Below are 22500 nucleotides of genomic sequence, written 5' to 3' on the forward strand. Positions count from 1 at the left end.
TTTGTGTGTGTGCGTGCGTGTGTGCGTGCATGCGTGTGTGTATATGTGTGCAAATGCTGGTCCATGTGTTTGCATGTGTATGTGTGTGCAGTTGATTTCAACTTCCTCTGTCAGCTGTTTACCGGACAGGATGAGGCGGTTGCTAAGTAACCAGCCTAGTTACAGAAGTTATTCCAAAACAACAGTCCCTTTGGCGCCAACTCCTGCATGAACACTCTCTGCGTGGTGCGGAGAGATGTGTTGTGATTCGACAATTCAAAATTTTGTTCGTAAATATTTACTGAGTCCAACGGCTTGAAAGGAGCTTTGTACTCATTCGTCAGCTACATCTGAAATTCTCTCTCTTCTTTCTTTCTTTCTTTCTTTCTTTCTTTCTTTCTTTCTTTCTTTCTTTCTCTCCTTTTCTTTTTCTCTTTCTTTTTCATTTTCTCTCCCTCCCTCCCTCCCTCTCTCTCTCTCGCTCTCTCCGTCTCTCTCTCTCTCTCTCTCACTCTCTCATCCTCTCTCTCTCTCCCCTCTCTCTCTCTCTCATCCTCCTCTCTCTCTCTCTCTCTCGCTCTCCCTCTCTCTCATTCTCTCTCTCCCCCTCTCTCTCTCTCTCTCTCCCTCTCTCTCTCTCTCTCTCATCCTCTCTCCCTCTATCTCATTCTCTCTCCCCCCCCCCCCCCCCCCCCCCTCTCTCTCTCCCCCCCCCCCCCTCTCTCTCTCTCTCTCCCCCCCCCCACAGCGCTGGAGGAGCGGACCCTCCGGGCGGGCCGGTCACGGCCCTCTCCCCCAGCGAGGAGTCCTCTGCCAGGCAGCGGGTGGAGGAGCAGCAGGGGTACGTGGAGGCCCTGAGGAAGGAGATCCAGGAGGAGCAGAGGAGGGCGGAGGGGGAGCTGGAGAAGGAGCAGGCCCTGCTGACGCAGCAGCACGCCGAAGGTCAGACAAACACGCACAAACTAAAGACACAGGCTGGTCAAACCCAAGTGCGGTTGTTTATTGTGTTATATTTTACCAACACAATCATTAATCAAACATCATTTGATTGGATTTCCTATGTTGAAGATAATTATGTCCAGTGTTGGGGAGGTTCACTTTCTACGTGAACTAGTTCAAAGTTCAGTTCACAAATTTTAAAAGGAACTAGTTCAGTTAAACGTTCATAATTCCAAATTTTGAACTAAGTTCACAGTTCCAAAAAATGAACTAGTTCATAGTTCATTTTTTCAATATGTTGCTGTGAGCTATTATTTCTTTCCGGTATTTTGAGTGTTTTTTTTTGTGGTTTCTCTAGGATGAAATAGAGTGGTTGAATCAAGTATCGTAGCGAAATACAGTTTCTATCGTGTTTTATTGCACATTTAGCGCATTTTGTAAATCCCATTGATCAGTAAAGCAGTAAGTGACCGAGATGTCCTCCGCCTCTCCGCCCACAGTCCAGCGGTGGATCCTCCAGGAGAAGCAGCGCCTGCAGTCTGCTGCCCTCTCCCCCAGGGTGACCCAGGAGTCCGGCGTGCAGGCGGACCTCCTGCCAGCCCCCCTCCTGGAGCGACTCTCCAGCGCCCCCCGGGGGTCCGACGACGGCGCCGCAGCCCGTGTCCCGGACCCCCCCCCCGCCCCGGCTGCTCAGAGTGATCAAGAGGGTGGTGCAGGAGGAGCTGCTGAGGAACCACGCCCTGCGCCGTGCCGAGGGCCGCGTCCGCCGCAAGAGGCTGCACCTCCAGCTGGAGAGGATCGCCCGCAAGCGCCACCTGCTGGAGGCCAAGAGGGAGCTGCAGAGGCTGGAGCAGACCCTGCCGCCCGGCCCGGGGAGCCCCGGAGACTCCCCGGAGCCGGGCTCCCCCTGGGGGCCCGGGGGACCGCCGTCACGCAACCCTCGCCGCCACTCCTTCTCCGGGGACATCTTGTCGCGTCTCTACCCCCAGCACCCCCCCATCTTCAGGTGAGCAGGGCGTGGCTGGAGTTGTGACCGATGCTAGGCATGCACGTCTCACTGCGACTCCGTGTTTCAGATGTGATCAAACTTTAATTCGTGCTGCATTCCCCCTCCCGCAGCCGCTACCTGAAGAGGAACAGGTCCACAGAGCTGATGGCGGATCCCTCGAGGAGCGGGGATTGTTTTAGCAGGGAGTGGCTTTCGGACGAGTGTCTGCCTCGAGAGAGGACCAGGAGCTGTTCCGCTGGGGCGTCATCCGGACAGAGTCGGGCGGCAAGGAGCAGAGACGGTTCTTCTGAAAACCTCAAACAAACTGTCAGGGAGCCCCCCCCAGCCCGCAGCTACCAGGAACGCCCAGAGAGGAAACCGCTCCTCACAAACCGGAGCCTGACCTTCAAGACCAATCAGAACCCCCGAGGGAGTCTGAAGTCACCTCAAAGGACTGCCTTACAGCCAATAAACAGTGAGAAGGAAAAGGATCCATCTGTCGAAAACCCCAAAGTCCAGAAGATTGCGTGTGCGGACGTCAGGACTCAAGGAGGCAATAAAGGGCTCGGAACAATCCGGAAGGTTTTCTCTCGATCTGTAGGACCTGGTTTGAAGACAGCACTGTCCAAAGTGTTCAAAAAGCCGCCGCCAGTGGGGAATGGACGAAGGAACCCCAAACCGGTCGGCAGAACGAACAGAATTCACCAGAGGAAGATCAGCAGAGAGCGGAGCCTGACAGACGCCGGCATGACAAACAGAAACCAGCATGCTCTTAAAACCACTGTCTCCTGCGAGGAGCTGGGCCGAAAGACGTTCCCCGAGGATGTGAAACACCGCCGCTGGCGCAGCATGGAGGCCCTGATGAACAAGACCAGCTCCTGGGTGGAGAGGCTGGGCCTGGCCGGGTGGGCAGAGGACGTAGGGGGGGAACGTGACGGAGGGTCGTCGGACTGCGACAGCCTCCTCTCCATGGACTCCCTGTCCTCAGCGTACGCCACCGCCCTTGTGGATCAACTGAGACATGAGGAGGCTCTGGGGAGCGAGAGCGACAGCGTGGACAGCCAGATGTCCGGAGACTCTTTGGCACCAGAGGGCAGCACCATGCACTCTAGGGTGACCAGGACAGGGGTGCCTATGCACACACGGCTGACGGACTCCTCCCGTCATCTCCTTAGGCACATCAAGATATCTAACATCAGCACTGTTCCGGGACATGCCTACGGTGAAAGTACTCAGGGAAGACCAGCAGAGGCCTGTTGGAGACGAAATGGCGGCCTTGACACGAAAGGGAGAGTGGAAACCGGATCCGCGATGGAACCCGCTGTTCACAAGCAAAAGGAAGAGCCGGTTGACAGGCGGACCGCCCTCACTGGCAGCCCTCGCTCTCTGAGCAGCTGCAGTCTGAGGGAACCGGATCTTCAGCTGGCCCTAACCGACGCCTGGTCTTCCACCGAGGCAGCAGACAGTCCAAGGGTCCCTGGGGAATGTTCTGCAGCCTTCCGGAAGAACGCGCTGTACCGAGCAGGGGACGTCAACAGCAATGGTAGCAGCAGCCCAAGTCTGATCGGCCTAGAACTTTCAGACGCTCTGAGAAAGTTTAGGAGCTGTACCCCCACAGCGTCCTGCAGCTCTGAAGGAGTCCATGTCGCCGTGGAGGATCAGAACCTCAAGGCTCCTGCCGAATTGTCAGGCATATATTTTCCAGACACTGAAACACCTCCAGAACCAGGGAATGTTTTAAGGTTAATAGGTGATACTGGGCTTGATAATGACGGCAGAAGACTCACAAAACACAATAAGCTATTGGAAAGTGTGCAGAAGATAACAATAGATGTTCAAACCAATGCATGCCTAGATGTATTACCCACTGCAGAGAGAAGTGAATGTTTTTCACTTGCTAGTAATGAGATTTGCCGTAGTAACATGACAAGCCAGCAGCCAATCAAATTAGATCATGCTTTGAAGGGCGTGACCCTGATGGAGATTACCGGTTTGACCAACTCCTCTGAGAATGTTGTCTGCCCCTTCGCTCATCCATCAGAGTCCTATGAACAAACACATCCTGTAGTCCATGACCTCTCCAAGAACGATAATGTACCGGTCAATCCCCACGAAACTGAGAAGTTAAACAAGGTGAAGCCTTACGAGAACCCTGATACCAAAGAGGTCTCCATCCCAGGGGACCAATCACAGCTCACGTCTGCACCCCACCGCTCTGAACTTGAGCCTGTTAGATCTCTTAGTAAAAGCTCCAGAAAGAGGAACAAAGAGCTCAAAGAGACGGTGGCCGGGGGCTTGAAGATCCCAAAGCGGAGCGACGAAGGGTCCCCAGAATCGTTCTGTTACACGCAAATCGGCAGGCGGGAAGTTGCCCGGTCTGTCGGCATCAGCGACAACAGTGACACAGAAGAGAAAGCCCCTGACGTGGATGAGGACATTCCCAGCCGCGATTCGGACCGTGCTAACGTGAAGGCCCAGATAGAGTCTCAATCAACAAACAGGCAGACACGGAACCAGGCTGACCGGAACAAGGCATTGCCGGATCAAGGTCCTAAAAGCAACGGCACGCGCTCCTTATGGAGTATCTCTGTCGGAGATTCGGAAGGAATCAAAACAGACAGAAAGAAAGATAAGACGACCGGTTTGGAAATGCGATACGGAACGTCGGTCGGATTCGTCGACCGGAAAGGTAAACCGGATGGGAGGAAGCCGGTGCGTCACTGGGACGCCATTTGCAGCGCCATCGATCTCCGCATCGCCGAGGTGGTGAGAGGACACCTCACATCGGCCTCTCTGATGGGCCGGGATAACGCCGGGCAGAGCCGCAGGCACAGCCTGACCGCCCTGCCGCCGCACGGCTCAGCCGAGACCCCCCACTCAGCGGAGACCTCCCACTCAGAGGAGACCCCCTTCGCCCTGCCGCCGCACGGCTCAGCCGAGACCCTGGTCTCAGAGTGGACCCGGGCCGCAGCTCAGCCCCCCCGCGGCGCCGCTGAGTCGACGGGAGGGAGAGGAACGCCGACGAGGGATGAAGGAAGTGATCGGATGAAAGCGGCGGTCGCCTATACCGAACGCCGCTCCGCACCACAGGGAGGGAACGGAGAACAGGCTTCGGGGAACGAGGACCAGATGCATCCGCCTGCCGATGAGACGGCCGCGACTGAGCGTGCTCCAAACTTCACGGAGACAACGTCAGACATCCCCCTGAATGATGATGGTTCTCTCCCCGATAAGGCAGAGACAGATCCTTCCAGCTGCGTGCTCCCGGTCCTCCTCCCGTTCCAGGATAGGATTCCCTCCCGACGTGGGCCCGGAGCGTCTCTGGAGACGTATCCGCCGTTCGCTCTGAGTGACGGCGACAGGGTAACACGGGCAGAAACATGTCATCCTACTCCTGCCCGTCTCAATATTGGCCCCAAACAATCCGACAGACGACAGGCGTGTCCGGCTACCTGTTTCTTGAAACCCGACGCCCCACCGCCTCAGAACGTCTTCCCTGAACTTCCCACAGACGGAAACACCGGTTATACTCCCATAACGTGTCTCGGTGTACATTCAGCCTCAGCTCTTCAGGATGAAGACGTTGGTTCATGCAAACCAAACTCAGAGTTAGAGACAGGTCATCCTTCCCAAGATGGCCGCCACCGGCAAGGCAGCAGTGGCTCAGTAGACAAACGTGCCTTAGTGAAGTCACCTGGAGATATCCCTGGATATTTGGCTAATGAGAGCAGGGAACTGAAAACTGAGAGAATGCCTGGAAACTGGCACGTTACCAAAAGTAATAAGAGCCTTTCTAACAGCTCTGCTCAGACTTGCGTGGTGAATATGAATTATCACAACAATAATCATGAAATTGCAAAGTGGTTGAACGAGCACTCCATAATTGACCAAAACTGGCTCCATAACTGTCTGCAAAACAACACAACAGACATAATGGGGAGAAATACAAATATTACAAAATCCCAGGTTCCATCGACTATCAGTAACAATGATAGTCATGCCATGGCTTCTCTGCCACGGAATCCAGCGGGGAACACGTGTGCTGATGGAGGAGATGTTTCAAAAAACAACGTGTCCATACATGGTCACACCAAGCAGAGGAACCATAGCACCAAGCACAGGAAGGGGAAGCCTAAGAGATTCAGAAGGTCCAATGCCCTGGTTCACCCAGACTCCTCTTCCTCTTCGGATTCCGCAGTCCAATCCTCATCAGACGAGGAAGATGAGCCCCCCCCCCGGGTGCATCGCAGTCGGCCCGAATCCACGCAGTTAAAGTCTAGTCAGTCAAGGATCGCTCAAACAGGAGGCGACCATAGAGCTATTTCTAGAATAAGGTCAGACGGTATTTCCCTAGTGGAGACCCTTTCTACTCATGATCCAGGTATATACCAGGGACCAGCCAGGGAGCGTTGCCCCAAGGGCCATCTTTCACCACCTCAACAAATGAGAACCCCAAATAAGGAGAGAACCATGCCCCATCCCAAAGTGAGGCGATCCCATCGCCCCGGAGCACCGCAGGAGTCTCAGATGCATTTTGCCTCGAGTGACATCAACCCCTTCGTTCGCCAGTGGCAGGAAGACCCCTCGCCCCATCAGTGTTACAAGACCCCGGTGTTTGGCAGCGCAGTCAACCTGTCCTCCAAATCTCCACTGTTGAACAGCGCTGAGAAGCGCATAACGAGATGTTGTAGCGTCGACAACGACTTAAACAGGCAGAACTCTCCTTTCCACTCCCACCTGAGCACCTTCGCCATCCACAAGGGGCTCTCGAGCACGCTCAGCAGCGGCGAGGACTACCGAGAGCAAGGAAGGACCACACCTCACCTTGTCTCAGATGCGTCGCGTCAGCAGTCGTCTGGTCTCGACCACGGCCTCGCCAGCCTCTCATTGAACAGCGGCTCTTCCTGTCAAAGCGCCAACAGCTCCGGACGTGTGGACGACATCATGCTGTTCTACTCTTCGGAGCGGGAGTCTGGCGCTGACGTGAGCCAAGCTCAAAGACGCAGGAGGTTTGAGGACCACGGCACTCAGACCGAGGGTCGTGTGATCCAAAGCCTCGGTGGCTCTCGAGGGTCCAGGTCTACGACTGCCCCGGGTCCTGACCTCGGCAGGAACCAGCGGCACCAGAGGAGTAGAACCCACGTTCCGACCACTAGAACCAAAGAGGACATTAGAGATACTCCCACCTGGGCCAGCATGGAGAACATGTCCGCCCATCTCTCCCAGCTGATCCACAGCACCTCGGACCTGCTGGGAGATATCCAGGGAATGAGGACAGGGGAACCCAGCCCAAGGAGAAAGGTCAACGCTTCGGATTTCACCGTGCCACGGGGTCAGCTTAAAGACACCACCCGGAATCATACGTCCTTTGATATCGGGATCCAGACTGAAGCAACCTTCACGTCTTTCGTTAAAGACATCCCCCAGCGATGGTCTTCACCTACAGAGAGGGCCAGACCCCATGAGGTCAACGTGATAGTCACAGTGATCGGTTCTGATGTACTCAGTGTTTCCCATGGGGAGAGATGTCCCGGTGTGGTCATGGAAAAAGCCAGATCGGAGGAAAGGAAATGGAGTGGGTCTGACCTGAAGATAAACACGTTGGCTGCAAAAGAAAGCGTGGAGAATCATCTTCTGAATCACGCCTCACACAGCTTGACCGCTGTGGAGAAACCGACCGAAACCGAAAGTTGTCACACAGCGTCCGCTCGTTCGAGCAACTCGAAGCAAAGCACGGCAGTTACCAAAAGTTGTGGATTCTCTCAAACCGGCCACAGGTTATCAAACCCCATTCCGTCTGTGAATCCCGGGCGGTCTTCGTGCTGCGTGGAACAGACAAGGTACACGGACAGAGCCTCGTCGCCCATTGTCACCCGGGGCTCCAGCAAGTGCACCGAGTCAAACGGGAAACACTCTACACCCTCCCCCGGAAAACAGAATGGGAGCATGTTCGTTAGAGACCGAGATGCAATGGACCGATTATTTGGCGATGTTTCCTCAAATAAATCAGTCGGATCGACATCAGTGGAAAGCGTGAGTGGAACAAACTCGAACACTTCAACAGGCCTTCAGTCCCATGTTGATAGAAACGTTAAAAGGAAAAACACCACAGAGGAAGAGAACAACGACCCCATCAGCTCCAACGGCGGCTCTGCGAAAAGCCCCCCGCGTCAAACTTCTACTTCCTGCGGCGGCATCACGAGACGGAGCCATCCCTCTCCTGGAGGTCGTCACGGCGACGAATGCGGTCATGAGGAAATGGATCTCCGTGACGACAGGAGTATCCGGGGCGACTCCGCCGACCGCGGGCGCCACGGGAACGCCGCCTCCTCCTCGTCCAGCGAGGCCCTGACCCCGGAGGACGACGCCGTTTCCACGGCGCCCAGCGAGTCCAACACCGACACCCTCCTCAACGCGAGACCCGTAGCCAGCGTGTCCCCGCCTCCTCCTGCACCCCCCCCCGGTCCCCCCCACCCCGGGGGTCGGCTCCCAGAGGACCTGCCCATGCACAACAAGTTCAGCCATTGGTCGGGCGTCAGCGACGGCCCCACGTCCGCCTGTCGCCCGGACAGACGGACCACGCCCCCGACGGACGCCCAGCAGCAGGGGGGCGTGGACGCCGGCCGCCGGGAGGAGTGGGAGGAGCCAGCGGGGGCGGGGCCGAGGGAGGTGGAGAGGCTGCGGAGGGAGAGGCTGCGCGTCATGGCCTCAGTGCGGGCGGAGGCCGGCCCCCCCCAGCTGACGGTGGAGCTGGCGGAGGCCAGGCTGCACTACGGCCTCGGGGAGACGGACGCCCTGCTGAGGCTGCTGTCGCCCGCGGCCTGGGAGGAGGCGGAGCCAGCGGGGGCCACGCCCACCGGACAGCAGCGCTACCACAGGTGAGGCGGCGTCCTTACGGCTTGACTTGGAAACCTGTTTAAATTTGAATATCTGGAACAGATGAATGTGTTGTTAGGTGTTCATGTTATATCAAACATGAATGATGTAAAAATATCAAACGTATCCTCAATGGTTTATGAGCATCTATTTAATCTGTGAATTATAGTATTTGCACAAAGATCACCTTTATTAAACTGTTCTGGTGTTACATCAGAAAAAGAAGTACAATTCAAGGCGGATTAACTTGAATATTCCTGAAAATTGCCACTGATCTTTTGATCGATAGATCGAATCCATGTCAAGTCAACATATATTTCCAGCGGCCAAATCATCCTAAACATCCTATCAATTCTTCTCAAGTCTCGTCCACGTCGATGTGTATGTTCTCCCTTCCCTGTTCCCCCCCAGACACCGACACAGCGTGGACGGGCTGAGGCGAGAGGAGAGGCTCCAGAGCTACCGGAGGGCCCGCAGCCTGAGTCCCAGCAGGGATGGCTCCCAGGGGGGCGGGGCCTGCTCCCAGGGGGGCGGGGCCTGCTCCCAGGGGGGTGCGGGCTGCTCTCAGGGGGGCGGGCCTAGCACTCGTCAGGCACAGCCACTCTGCCAGGGGGTGTCAGACAGCGCCAGGTAAGACCATATATAGCATGAGTCTGTTCTCAAGACAAACGCACTTTAGCATATAAGGAGAACAGCTGTTTGATTGTACATTTAAAATAAAAGGTATTGATAGGGAATTTAATTAGATTTGAGTTGCTTACAGTTAGATGAATATTCTATGTTATTCTATATTAATTGTTTAATATATGATATGGATATATATTGATGAGCAAATTCAATAAAGTAAGTAATGTGTTGTGAAAAAAAAAGTTAAGCATTGTATATCAACATACATTGAAACTGTTAAGAATCAAGAATTAAGAGTTTCATTGCCCAGTGCAAACTATGTTTCCATTGTGTATATGACAATAAACATCTTGTATTCTTGTATTAACATACATTAAAACTGTCCATAAGTCAGTAATATTAACATACATTAAAACTGTCTATAGGTCAGTAGTATTAACATACATTAAAACTGTCTATAGGTCAGTAGTATTAACATACATTAAAACTGTCTATAGGTCAGTAGTATTAACATACATTAAAACTGTCTCTAGGTCAGTAGTATTAACATACATTAAAACTGTCTATAGGTCAGTAGTATTAACATACATTAAAACTGTCTATAGGTCAGTAGTATTAACATACATTAAAACTGTCTATAGGTCAGTAGTATTAACATACATTAAAACTGTCTCTAGGTCAGTAGTATTAACATACATTAAAACTGTCTCTAGGTCAGTAGTATTAACATACATTAAAACTGTCTATAAGTCAGTAGTATTAACATACATTAAAACTGTCTCTAGGTCAGTAGTATTAACATACATTAAAACTGTCCATAAGTCAGTAATATTAACATACATTAAAACCTACAATAGGCCAGTAGCCTCCCCACGCTGAAGCGTCCTGCAGCTGCTGTCTTGTCCTGTCTCAGCTCCCGTCCTCCTCTGTCCCCCCCCTCAGAGCCCTGGTGCCCCCGCTAGGTGAAGGCCGCTACTCCTCGGAGATCCAGCACCTCCTCCGGGACTACGGCCGGGCCCGGGAGGAGGCACGCGGCGAGATCTCGCGGGCCAGGGTGCGGCTCCGCCAGCGCGCGGAGCTGGAGAGGAGGCAGCTCCAGGTCCAGGGCGCGGCGGCCGCCACCAAGGTGCGTCTGACGGCCGCTGACGGGCCGCGGGTGTCTCGTTAGTCGGTGTTGATTGCTCGGCCGGTGCAGGTGGGCTCATTAGCGGAGTCCTAATTGGGATGCCCGGGCGGCTTCGGTCCCCTAATTGCGTGTCATAACAGAGCACTGATTTCCCCAAATTATAGGGAAGCAGTTTTTCCGAAGAAAATGGGACTTTTACGTTTCTTTCATTTGCCTCAACATTGTTTTGGTATTTTTGGGCTGAAGGAAAAACAATTATACTTGTTTATTCCCTCTTTATTTGATTGTGTTTATTCATATTTCAATGCGTGAAATGAAAGACATTAGACACACTCATTTTATAGACTGTGAACATTAAAACAATATACAGTAACGGTCCAGTGTTGCTCAACTGGTAGCGCCATTAACACTACCTAGGGTTAGGGGTTCGATTCCTGCTGGGGCTAAGAATGCTGTTCTAAGGGAAGAATGGCATTCTAAGATGTCTGCTGAATGGCAAATGTGTTCGGTTTCGAGATCCACTGTGTGTTTGTGTGAGTGCACTGTAATACGTCTCTACTACTGTATTGTGTGTCCATGTTGCTGTAGTATGTGTGTCCTTCTGTATTGTGAGTCCCTGTTGCTGTAGTACCTGTGTCCTACTGTATTGTGTGTCCATGTGCTGAAGTATGTGTCCTACTGTATTGTGAGTCCATGTTGCTGTAGTACCTGTGTCCTACTGTATTGTGTGTCCATGTTGCTGTAGTATGTGTGTCCTACTGTATTGTGAGTCCCTGTTGCTGTAGTACCTGTGTCCTACTGTATTGTGTGTCCATGTTGCTGTAGTATGTGTGTCCTACTGTATTGTGAGTCCATGTTGCTGTAATGCCTGTGTCCTACTGTATTGTGAGTCCATGTTGCTGTAGTATGTGTGTCCTACTGTATTGTGAGTCCATGTTGCTGCACTATGTGTGTCCTATTGTATTGTGAGTCCATGTTGGGTGTCATCAGCAGGACGAGGCCCGGTTCTGTCCCGGGACCAGCAGCAGTACCCTGTGCACCGGCTCCAGTCTCAGCCTGTCCTCGGGGCACACCTCAGGCTACGTCAGCGGACACACGACCCTGCTGCAGGACCCCACCAGACTGCCCCCCCACACACAGGTCAGACTGCCCTCCCCACACACACAGGTCAGACTGCACCCCCCCCCCTGACAGGTCAGGGCTGTGAACACATCCACGTTAAACCTAATGTTCAGCCTTCTGTATTTTATAATGGTTTGTGAGTCATCACTGAGGATGGGTTTGAACTTGGCTTCAATTTAAAGTACTGTCTGTACAAATTACCCGGCGATTAGTTGATCGGTTAAGTTAGATCCGACTTTTGTGATCATTGTTGCATTTGTTGTGTTGCTTTACAGGAGCCAGGGTTCTGTGACGAGGGGCCGACGGTCAGGGGTCATCCTCCTCTGAGTGGCTCTCAGGGTTCACGGAGCCAACGATGCAGGCTGTCTACTAAGGGTAGGAACGTCACTGGAATGATTTATTCATGTGTGGATGTTGAAATACAACAACAAAAACCGAAAAGGTTTATTTTAATTATGGTATATTTTGGCATGCTTGTGAATAATAAAGCCTCATTTAATACCAGACTCTCTTATACAACTCGAACCATTGACATCATTCTCCGTGTGAGGTTCTGCCCTGGGCTAGCTCACCATTTAGCGATGCTTTTACCCAAAGAGACATCAGTGGATTCATTAAAGAGCAGGCCTCGCTTAAAGAGCCGCTCTAATGAGAGCCAACGTCAACGTTTGTTGTAATCTTCGTTAACATGTCCCCGGGCTGTGTTTATGTTCACACACAAGTCCGTTCAACTGTGAATTAAGCTGTCAACGGCTTCAGCTTTGAAACCATTGTATACATAATACATAAATCGGGAAGCTCAGAAAAACGGATTCAGAAAGCCCCGATCTCCTGGCTGGGTCGTTCCGCACACATCGGGGATGGAACCCACAACCTCGGTTTGACGGCCCTGTGTGTCTCGGTTCCAGACGTCCACCTGGAGTCTCCGGGGTCCGGGTTCAAACCCCTCCTCACCTCCTCTCCCTCCGCCGCCGGCCAATCCCGCCAGCGATCCAGCTCCTTCGGCTCTGCCTCCTCCATCTCGGCAGCCTATCAGGGCGTGGCGTCCGGTCTGCTGAGCCGCGCCCTCCTGGAGGTAGAGCGGTTTCCCCTCCCCGCCATCTAGCTACTTCCTGTCCTTCATTGACCGTTGACCAGCTGTCAATCAATCAGATCACAGAATGACATATTGAACAAAGTGATTACAATAAGAAACATGTTCAATCTGATCTAATTCTCAAAGATGACAATAAGCAAACAACAAACAAAGAAATTAGATTTCAAATATGTTTATGAGATTACACTTCTCCTCGCACTTATTCACTGAACATCTTAATTTGATCAAATTATCTTAGAGCCCTATATTAATTAATTGAGTTCATTGATTTGTGGAGTATTTGAGGCTGCTGTTTTTATAATGATAACCAGGAAGCTCTCTTCTCTGCAGATCCGATTGGCTGCTGCAGCGGACACGGCCAATCTGCTCGTGGGGAAGGCGTCGGCTGGCTGGAGGTGGGCGTGTCCATATGACACCACACGATAATCATCTATGATGCCTTCTATTGAGACCCATAAACTATGAGGAGTTTCATTCATAATTATTGTGCTCACACTGTGGTTATATTAATTGGGGTGAATCGTTCATCATCTCACGATTCGATTTGATTTGTATTCTTTGGCTCCTGATTCGATTGAAAATGGATTTTCGAATCATCAATTCCCGATTCAAAATCGATTGTCATTTCAGGATCTTCTCCTTAACGTTATATTTGTATATCGTTACAATTTACGTTTTATTAATTTCATTACTTCTGTATAGTTTGTTTCCATTTGACCTGTGCGTGGTCTACAGATCTATGTTTTCACGTTGTACCCGACAAAAACCAAACCCTGAACCTCCAAATGTGTTTCCCCGTAGGCACCAGGGGGAAGAGCGAGGGGTCCAGGCCTACTACCGGCCCTCCTCCAGCCCTACGGTCCACGGGTTCCTGGGGGCGGGAGAGCTGGACGGGCCCCTTGCCGGCCTGTGGGACCTGCTCCGGCACCCTGCCCACAGCCACCTCTATAACCCCGCGGTGCGCTCCGCCTGGACGCGGCCACTAGATGGCAGCACACAGCTGGGTGAGCACATCGGGAACACCACCGAGTCACACGGCCCGACTAGAAGGGTTCCAGGTTGGATTGTTATGTAGGGATTTTCGCTAAACTTGAGATGAAAAGATTCAATCAGTAAAGAGTAAACTAATTGTAGGACATTTATTTTCAGACAGTTTTCGGTGTTTGAACGATGTAATTAGTTAATCAAGAACATTTGTATTTCATTTTTTTGAACATTAATTCATTTCATTTGGGTTTTCACATTCTTTGATTTTTTTATGTCGAAGACTAACCTACCTGAGGCTGCGACTAAGTGAATTACTCTCTCTCTCTCTCTCTCTCTCTCTCTCTCTCTCTCAGTTTATCTGCTCACAAATGCGTCGGTCTGCCATCTCAGCCAGCCCAGAGACTTCTGCTGCATCAGCGTCACATCCAAACAGGTACCCCCTCACTCTACACACACTCATACACACACAAGCGCACCCGCACACACTCACACACACACACACTCAAACATAGCAGCGTGTGTGCGCAGACACACACATCACATGAAACATTGTTTTGTTTTGTGCTGGTCTAGAAATTGTTTATATAGCTGACCTTTGTGCAATAGGAGATGATAGGAGAGGAGAGAGAGGAGAGGAGAGCGAGGAGACATGGGGACGGGAGAGGAGAAAAAAGGAGGGAGAGGAGAGGAGAGAAGAGAGGAGACACGGGGAGAGGAGAGGAGAGGGGGGAGAGGAGAGCAGGAAAAGGAAGGAGAGGAGAGAGAAGGAGGGGAGAGGAGGAGAGGCGAAGAGAGAAGGGGAGAGGAGAGAAACAGTGCAAAGGAGTGCAGACAGGGAGCAGAGAAGGAGACGGGGAAGAACAGCTCCAGAAAGTAACATAATAAACCAAAGATTGAAAGGTCATCTCCCAGTGCTGTGTGTGTGCAGGGGGATGTTCAGGTGCTGGCCCTTCAGTCGGTGTTCGAGGAGTCCCTCCCCCGGCCCAGCGCGGACGCCGTGCGCGGCGAGATGATGCCCAGCGCCTGGCTCCTTCAGCCAATCACACGCGGCGGGCGTGAGGTCGTCAGGGTGGTGTACCTGCTCCAGGTGAGACAGGAGGGTGGGGTGAAAGGCTCTTTCCAGTCTGTATCCCTTCTCCCTGGCTCCTCTCTTCTCCTCTGTTGCATATATTCTCCCCATGCTCTCTCCCGTCCTCTCTCCCTCTCCTCTCCTCATTTGCCCTGTTCTTATGTTCCTCCCCTCCTTCTTTCCACTCCCCTTTGCCTCCTCTCCTCCTCCCTTTCTCTGCTCTCCTTTCCTCTCCCTCCACTCATCTCTACCTTCTCCTCCTCCCCTCCTACCTCCCTCTCTCTCTCCTCCCCCTAGAGAGAGAGAGAGAGAGGAGAGACAGTGTATGATAGAGACAGCTATGATGACAATCCTGTATAACCAGGAGACCAAATCCTTGGTCGCCAAACCTCTGACCCTCCTCTCCCCTCTCCTCTCCCCCCTCCCCCCCCCCCTCCCCCCTCCCCCCTCTCCTCCAGGTGGACCTGGGGTCTCCTCCCCTCCCTCCCAGACTGCTAGGCACCGCGGCCCGCAGACACGCGGCCGTCATCGCTGAGCTGGGCTCCCTCCTCCGGGCCGCCCCAACGGACCAATGAGAGCGCGAGTTGCAGTGAGCCCTCTTCCGGGCCAACCCAACGGACCAATGAGGGCACGAGTTGCAGTGAGCCCTCCTCTGGGCCAACTCGCTGACCAATGACAGCGCGAGTTGCAGTGGGCCCTCCTCCGGGCCAACCCGCTGACCAATGAGAGCGCGAGTTGCACTGAGCCCTCCTCCGGGCCAACTCGCTGACCAATGAGAGCGCGAGTTGCAGTGAGCCCTCCTCCGGGCCAACCCAACGGACCAATGAGAGGTCGAGTTGCAGTGAGCCCTCCCCCGGGCTAACCTGCCGACCAATGAGAGCGCGAGTTGCAGTAACATTTGACCCCAGACCCGTCCTTCGTTCATCTTTCCAGTTTGCACCAAGACTTTATTGCCTTGACTTTATTTTGATGATTAGTATTATTGAGCATTACTTTTATCCAGAGCACTGATCTATTGTTTTATACTGATACCCATGCAGCTTTCTTTTGTACCACGGTATTCTTTCGACGCAATCTTCAATCATGATGTTTTTTTTGTTGTGTTTGCGACAATGTATTATTTTGAACGCTTGTTACAATCAAGGACACAATCACGCCAAAGACTGTCGTGGTTTTTGACCCACTGTATGACGACTAAGGGAAAGGTTTCCAGCGGGTTTAGCCACTCCGCGTAGCTAATGTTGCGCTGACTTTTAGACTACTGTAGGGAAAGCCCGTCTAGACGGCATGCTAAACGTATAAATGCCTCACCTATCACCAACGAAGCCTGGAGAGAAGCAGGTGGGATTGCGTAGCTGAACGGCTAGCGTTTGCTAGCAGATTCTCCATTCTGTCTTGTGTCTCGCAAAAGAAATGCCGAACAGCATGAAAAGCTATTGACGTGAAGACTGATGCTCTTAATGAGTAGCTTTAATACGAACATGTTTCAGCTAAACATGGTTATCTGTAGTTTGAGGAGGGAGTATGACACAGGCGTCAGGATCTAGCGCAGCCCTATGCACCGAGGATATTGCCTTTTTTAAAGAAGCAAGAAAATTATTTTTATATCACAGTAGTAGCCTACCCCCAAATCTTTGTCGGAGGAGTTAAAGGGATATTTTATTTGGATTTTTGGAAGTTTATATTTATTGATTTCTTTATTACTGTGTATTGTTTTGTTGTGTTGAGTTATCATAGTTTTACTCATTTCATTGATACCACAAAAAAAAGGAGCCTTTCTGAAGGAAAAAGCTATCGGGACGTTAGTCAACAGTTGAAACTATGCAGACGCAGTCAGAGCAGCCAGCTAGCTCGAAGGCTAGCTGGCTGCTAGCTTGACGGCTAGCTGGCTGCTAGCTCGACGGCTAGCTGGCGGATCCGAACCACGTCTGCATAGTTTCAACGGCCTGAGCTAACAGTATCCACTCGGCCAGGCTGAGCGGACCCAGGCACTAAATCAACAACACACAGTCGGGCTGACGTCAAGGCCCTTGTTTGGGGCGGCCATGAGACACGTTTCTCTGGGAATCCATGAAGAAGAAAGACTATTTTTTTAAGTTTGGATCCCGACGGGACAGAATGAAGGAACCCACTTTTTATATTAAAGTGTAATTTTATTATTTGTCTTTATTTTTTATATGCTTATATCCTTGTCAAAAAACCTTGTTATTTATAATTTAGATTTTGTTGATCCTAATCCATTTTTCTATCTGTTTTTTTTACTGTCAACCCTCCATATTGTTATTGCTATGCAATTTTAGCATGTGCTTTTTTTATAAATACAATTTACATGTTTGAAAGTGAGTTGTTGCTTTTTTACTTGAAGCGAAACAGTATCCTTCCAACACTTCTAAATAACTTGCTAATCTAAGGAAACCAATAGTGAGGCAAAATCGATTCAACTCAAACTTAAAGCGAGCCCAGCTGCTAAACCTTTTTACCTAACTCTAAATCAGGTGGTTCTTGGCCGTTTGAACGAGTTGATGTGAATGGGGAAGAACTCGTTGTATCGACGTCGTGGCATTTGTGAGGGAAGGAGGGGGGGGGGGGGGGGGGGGGGTTTGTGGTGCGTGTGTGATTAGAGCTGCAGCCTGGGGAGGGTGTGTGCTGGGGGGAGGAGGGGGGGGCACCTAGAACTCTGTGCCATTTCGAGTCACCCGCTCATGTGAGGAATGTCCGTCCGCGGCGCGCACAGATCATGTACTCCGCGCTTTATTTTTAACGCGCAGGGTGGGTCACACGCTTTGGGAATGACCGTAGTATGCGCGGCACCGACAGCCCCCCGTCCCAGGACCCCTTTCCAGGACCCTCTCCTCCGCGACTCTGACCGGGAACATTGTGCCTCAATGGGATTGTATTTTAATTGGTTTATTGGCAGGGAGAAGATATAACGTAAACGCCTTCGACCGGACAGCATCCAGAGCCGAGTGAGTAAATAAAGCCTCCGCTAATGATCCTTGTTCCACAAACAAAAGCATTTGTCCGAGGGCACATTTTTTTTAACACTGAGAGTCATTAGATTCCGTGTTTGGAGTTTGGTCGGAGTTGTTTGTAAGTTAAGAAAGTTCCTTCAAACCACCTGTCAGACTGAAGGCCTCGAAGACGAGCGCTCGATGTTCATTCTCTATTTCACTTGATGATCGATGACCGCTGTAGGTGGTTCATTCGTCGAAGAAGTTTTTGTTTGGGAACATTGTTCATGAGTTACTCCACACCAATTCCATTTAGGCGCCGCTCGACCCGTTAGAATGTTAACGAAGGCGCAGCTACGCGACCCTCTGGCTGCGCATGCGCGCACAAAATGCAACTTTGTGCGCTCCCCTGTCTTAAATGTGCGATCGGTTTGGTGACAAAGGCCTAGCAACTCTTCCACAGCGTTTGATGCAAACAATTTCTGAGCAAGTTGAACTGAACTCCTCCGAATGGTGCACTGTGCGTGTTTGGAGTTTGGCGCTGGACGCTCCGAGGCATTTGTTGTAAACTGTCGGCAAAAAATAGTTTAGCATCGATTCCGTATCGCCTCCCATAATGTAGGTTGCTCCTCATATCTCCCCATCCAAACAAAGGTTAAGCGTTGCTTTATTTTGACAACAGGTATTTAATACACATTTTCTTCATGTATTGATTCCTTAAAAACGCCTTCAGTGTAAAACAAACAACACATTTTCACATTAAAGCCGCGTGTTCAGGTAGAGTTTTTTTTCTCCCTTTTCAGGCGATTAATATGCATATTGATTGGTGAGTTTGGGATATCGGCAGCTTCGCGTACAAGTGGAGTCTATATAGGTTTTTCGGACCTAAGGCAGTTACCCAATAGAGCGTCTCGACTCCCCCCCCCCCCCCCCGTCTCATCCCATTTGTAGGCTATTGATCTCCGTCCCGATAGTGTTTATATCTCCGATTTGTTCTAGTGGCTGGACAGCACAGTTGTTTCATCTACAATAACAAACACACACACACACACACACACACACACACACACACACACACACACACACACACACACACGCACGCACTGCGTGTCATACACACGTATTTTGGTCAACCACATATTGACCACACCCCTCTCTAATTTCATCCTCTGCGTTTGACCTCGCGCCCAGAATAATGTGGCGCCCTCCCCTCCACCAGCACGTGGGATGCCCGTTGTTTACAACGGTTGTTTATATTTTTTATTTGGCAGGCTCTTACATCCAAAGATGTCCCTTTCCAATAAGTTCACCTATTCACTTCAAGTATTTGGTTTTTATTTCAAATCATTTTGCAAACAAAAACTCTTTTCAGGGAACGAAGGACCGAGATAGAGGAACATTTGTTATAGTGAAGGCAGCCATTAAAGGTGACCCTTCCAGTTGGTTTGACCTGGACTCATACCATCCGGTGGCCGCATAGGGGTCAGTCTTTATAAGCCTGCTAGATTCCTATCATGGCCGCCCTTCAATGAGACTTTATCAGTGACTTTGCTTCTCCCTCACGTTGAGTCGCCCCAGAATCATTCAGTCCCTTTTTTAAACTGGGCATTGTGATAAGGGGGCGTGGGAGGCCCCCCCCGACGGGGTAAGGGGGGGAGGCCCCCCCCGACGGGGTAAGGGGGATGGCAGCTGAAGTGTCGCTGCACAAGCAGCCCCGAATTGGCGTGTCCCTGGAATGGCACGACTACAATGCTCTGTTGTGCATCAGAGCACTGCCATCTGCCGCTGATTCCAATTCATTCTCTTTTTAAGGTGTAATGGCCTTAAAAAACCTTAACAACGATAAGTACGTCAAAATCTAATCATGGCCTTTCACAATGCGAATGGATCGGTACACTTTCTGCATGCTTCGCGTAACGTATGCATTCCACACGGGGCCGATAGAGGTGCGATCCGTCGACGATCGGGGGGGTTTCTGTGCGGGCCGGCGTCCCGACTCCCGGGCCTGAGTATGAAGTGATAAGGACCGCTCATAAAGCGGTGGGTGGAGCGTCCCTACACGCTGATAACACGCACTCTGTGGAACACTGATAGCCCACTGAGGAGGAGGAAGAGGAGGAGACTGGGGGGGGGGGGACCTGGAGGCTGTCACAGGCTCAACTGTCAACTGGGTGGCCTCTGCCCCAGATCCGCGTGGCAAGGCATCAGTGTTGCACTGAAGCAGGGGATAGGGTACTTCAAATTTGTATTGAATCAAATAAGAATGATCAATTCAATGTATTATGCAAAATTAGCTGATTTGGTCTGTTTCTGGTCGTTTTTATTTTTTAAATTAAACAGCATAGAGTAGAAGTGACGAGACAGACGGTCAATATCACTCAATGAATCCTTCATTTTTCCCCCTGCACTTTGCAAGTCCACCAGAGGGGGCGCTGACGGCCCCGCCGCGGTCCTGTATTGCATGAGGTGATCTCTGTCACGTCCACGTCTAACTGATGCCGCCACAGGACAGAGACACGCATGCACAACGCACGCACAGCGCACGCACAGCGCACGCACAACGCACGCACAACGCACGCACAACGCACACACAGGGGCTTTCTCTGGTTTGAAACCTCGTGAGTTAGAAGAAGGAAGGGCGGGGGGAGGAGTTAGTGGTGCTTCCGTCATGTTCCGTGGTAGCGAGGAGGGCTACCCTCCCCGCGCAGCTGCGTGATAACAGGGGTGTGTTGAGGCTAGATAGAGCTATCTCACTGGCTAACGTAAGCCCGCCATTACGCACACGCAACGCACAGACAAACACTCACACGACCAGGGGCCTGACAAAATGGAGCCTCGGTACCAACCGACGAATGAGGCCCCTTTACCTTCTTTTATCCGTCGGTTGGATAGCAACAGGGTTATCTGGAAGGCCGGGGCAATCTGTACTGGAACAAACACAAAGTTAATCTCCCTCGGCTGTCGGTTGTCATACAGTGATGCCCCCGCCGAGTCCTGTCCTTGTCTGAAGGTCGACAGCAGGAGGAGAACGGAAGCCAACAAAGCCGATCACTAAAGCTGCTCTTTTGTTTTGATTCTCCTCCCACTGCGAGTGCCTTGGGATCACTGCAGGGAGCTCTATAAATCACATTTCATTCTACGATTATGAAGGAACCGTATATATCTGCCACCGATGTTGACGGCCAATCTCGACCAAAATGCGCAGTATCGCTGACGATAGATACAAATAAAGTCAGACGTGTCTGCATTTATACACAAAAACCTCAGCTGTTTTGTGATGTCATGATATCCCAAAAAATGATCAGTATTGTGATTGGCTGATAGTACAATTACAATTAGGGCATTTAGCAGACGCTTTTATCCAAAGCGACTTACATCGGTTAATATACACATTGACACACCGACGGCAGAGTCAACCATGCAAGGCGACAGCCAGCTCGTCAGGAGCAGTTAGGGTTAAGTGTCTTGCTCAGGGACACATCAACACTCAGCTAGGAGGGGCTGGGGATCGAACTAGCGACCTTTCGGTTACAAGGCTTACGGATATTCTCATCGACATCAAAGACATTCCATCATCCCAGGTCGCACATCCCTAACATCAGTGTGTGTTCTGTTCCCTGCTCCATCAGCTGCCCCCTCCCGCCCCATCCTGCCAGCACTTGGACCTCCAACTCCTCCGTGAGCCCCCACCCCACCACCCCTTCACACCGGCCACGCCCCCGCCGGCCGCCGCCATGATGGCGTCCATCACGGACTTCGACAGCGCGGAGATCACCCAGCAGTACAGCCGCGTCAACACTCGCTTCGAGATCACCGACGAGGACCTCGACCACGACCACACCTCGGCACGGCTGTTCGAGCGCTCGCGCATCAAAGCCCTCGCGGGTAAGAACGCGGGCTGGCTAGCTACGGCGTCCTCCGCACGAACACACGCACGCACGCACACGCACTGACACACACACACAAGCGCACAAAAACACAAGTAGGTGGGCTCACTAGCTACCGTGTCCACCACAAGAACACACACACAGACACACACACGCGCACGTGGCGTGAAGCGACCAGGGGTTTTCGAACCCGTCTGGCTGCCCTCGTGTCTGGCCGCCCCCTGGAGCCACGGGGCCGACCCGCTCCTGCGGGACTCCGTCTTATTATGGGATGTACTGCGACGGAAGGCGTTGTCGGGGGGTGGGGGGGGTCTGCCTGGTTGGGGGCGGTGAACCTCAACGCAGCAGGACTGTGTGTGTTGGTGGAGGCCGAGGGGCCGCGGATCTCCTCCAGGGTGTGAACACGGCGCGCGTCCCCTCACCCAGTACGGGGGGGCCTGGGGTCAGTGGGGGTGGTGGGCAGGGCCGTGGAGGCCAGTGTGTGGTTCCCCTCGCGGCCTGGACGGGGGATGTGGGTGCAGGCTGAACCTCCGGGGGTTGAAGGGAACAGGAGGAAATGGGACTTCGTTTTCCTGACACAACGTCAACACATTCTTCCCTCATTGGTCGAGGACCTTGGTTCATCTTCATGTTATACTTTACCAAGTTTACCGAGCAATTGTATTTCATTAAGAAGCAATTCACCACCACCACCATCATATGAATGAGTTTTGGTCATTGACAGAAGCCGGTTTGTGTCCCTCCCAAATATGGTTTTCCTCGGCTGGTTGCAAAAAAGGCAATAAAAGTTTGAGAAAGAAGGCAAAATCGACTCAAATGTTGTGTAAAGCAACAGGTGAAGTGGTGGACGTCT

At 51.8% G+C, this 22500-nt stretch overlaps 2 protein-coding genes across 2 annotated transcripts in view; both read left to right on the forward strand.

The window, feature by feature from the left end:
• The window catches only part of stard9 (StAR-related lipid transfer (START) domain containing 9), a gene marked incomplete at its 3' end in the record, with an annotated part of 41861 nt that extends 26477 nt beyond the window's left edge, over positions 1 to 15384 (forward strand). Inside the window, exons 17-33 of the mRNA XM_079752197.1 lie at positions 130 to 146; positions 728 to 921; positions 1419 to 1554; positions 1613 to 1924; positions 2038 to 3449; positions 3948 to 5269; positions 5393 to 8784; positions 9194 to 9412; positions 10352 to 10535; positions 11526 to 11675; positions 11933 to 12032; positions 12566 to 12732; positions 13084 to 13148; positions 13555 to 13757; positions 14094 to 14173; positions 14669 to 14827; positions 15268 to 15384. Coding sequence (XP_079608323.1) covers positions 130 to 146; positions 728 to 921; positions 1419 to 1554; positions 1613 to 1924; positions 2038 to 3449; positions 3948 to 5269; positions 5393 to 8784; positions 9194 to 9412; positions 10352 to 10535; positions 11526 to 11675; positions 11933 to 12032; positions 12566 to 12732; positions 13084 to 13148; positions 13555 to 13757; positions 14094 to 14173; positions 14669 to 14827; positions 15268 to 15384 — 8229 coding nt within the window. The remainder of the gene's footprint in view (positions 1 to 129; positions 147 to 727; positions 922 to 1418; positions 1555 to 1612; positions 1925 to 2037; positions 3450 to 3947; positions 5270 to 5392; positions 8785 to 9193; positions 9413 to 10351; positions 10536 to 11525; positions 11676 to 11932; positions 12033 to 12565; positions 12733 to 13083; positions 13149 to 13554; positions 13758 to 14093; positions 14174 to 14668; positions 14828 to 15267) is intronic.
• A 2139-nt stretch (positions 15385 to 17523) lies between these two features.
• Positions 17524 to 22500, forward strand: part of sptb (spectrin, beta, erythrocytic) — a 52051-nt gene continuing 47074 nt past the window's right edge. Inside the window, 2 exon segments of the mRNA XM_079752198.1 lie at positions 17524 to 17775; positions 21390 to 21645. Of these exon segments, the coding sequence (XP_079608324.1) occupies positions 21495 to 21645 (151 nt within the window). The 5' untranslated portion in view covers positions 17524 to 17775; positions 21390 to 21494.

This window comes from Pollachius pollachius (genome assembly GCF_949987615.1).
Source record: "Pollachius pollachius genome assembly, chromosome: 15".
NCBI classification, from domain to species: Eukaryota; Metazoa; Chordata; class Actinopteri; order Gadiformes; family Gadidae; genus Pollachius; species Pollachius pollachius.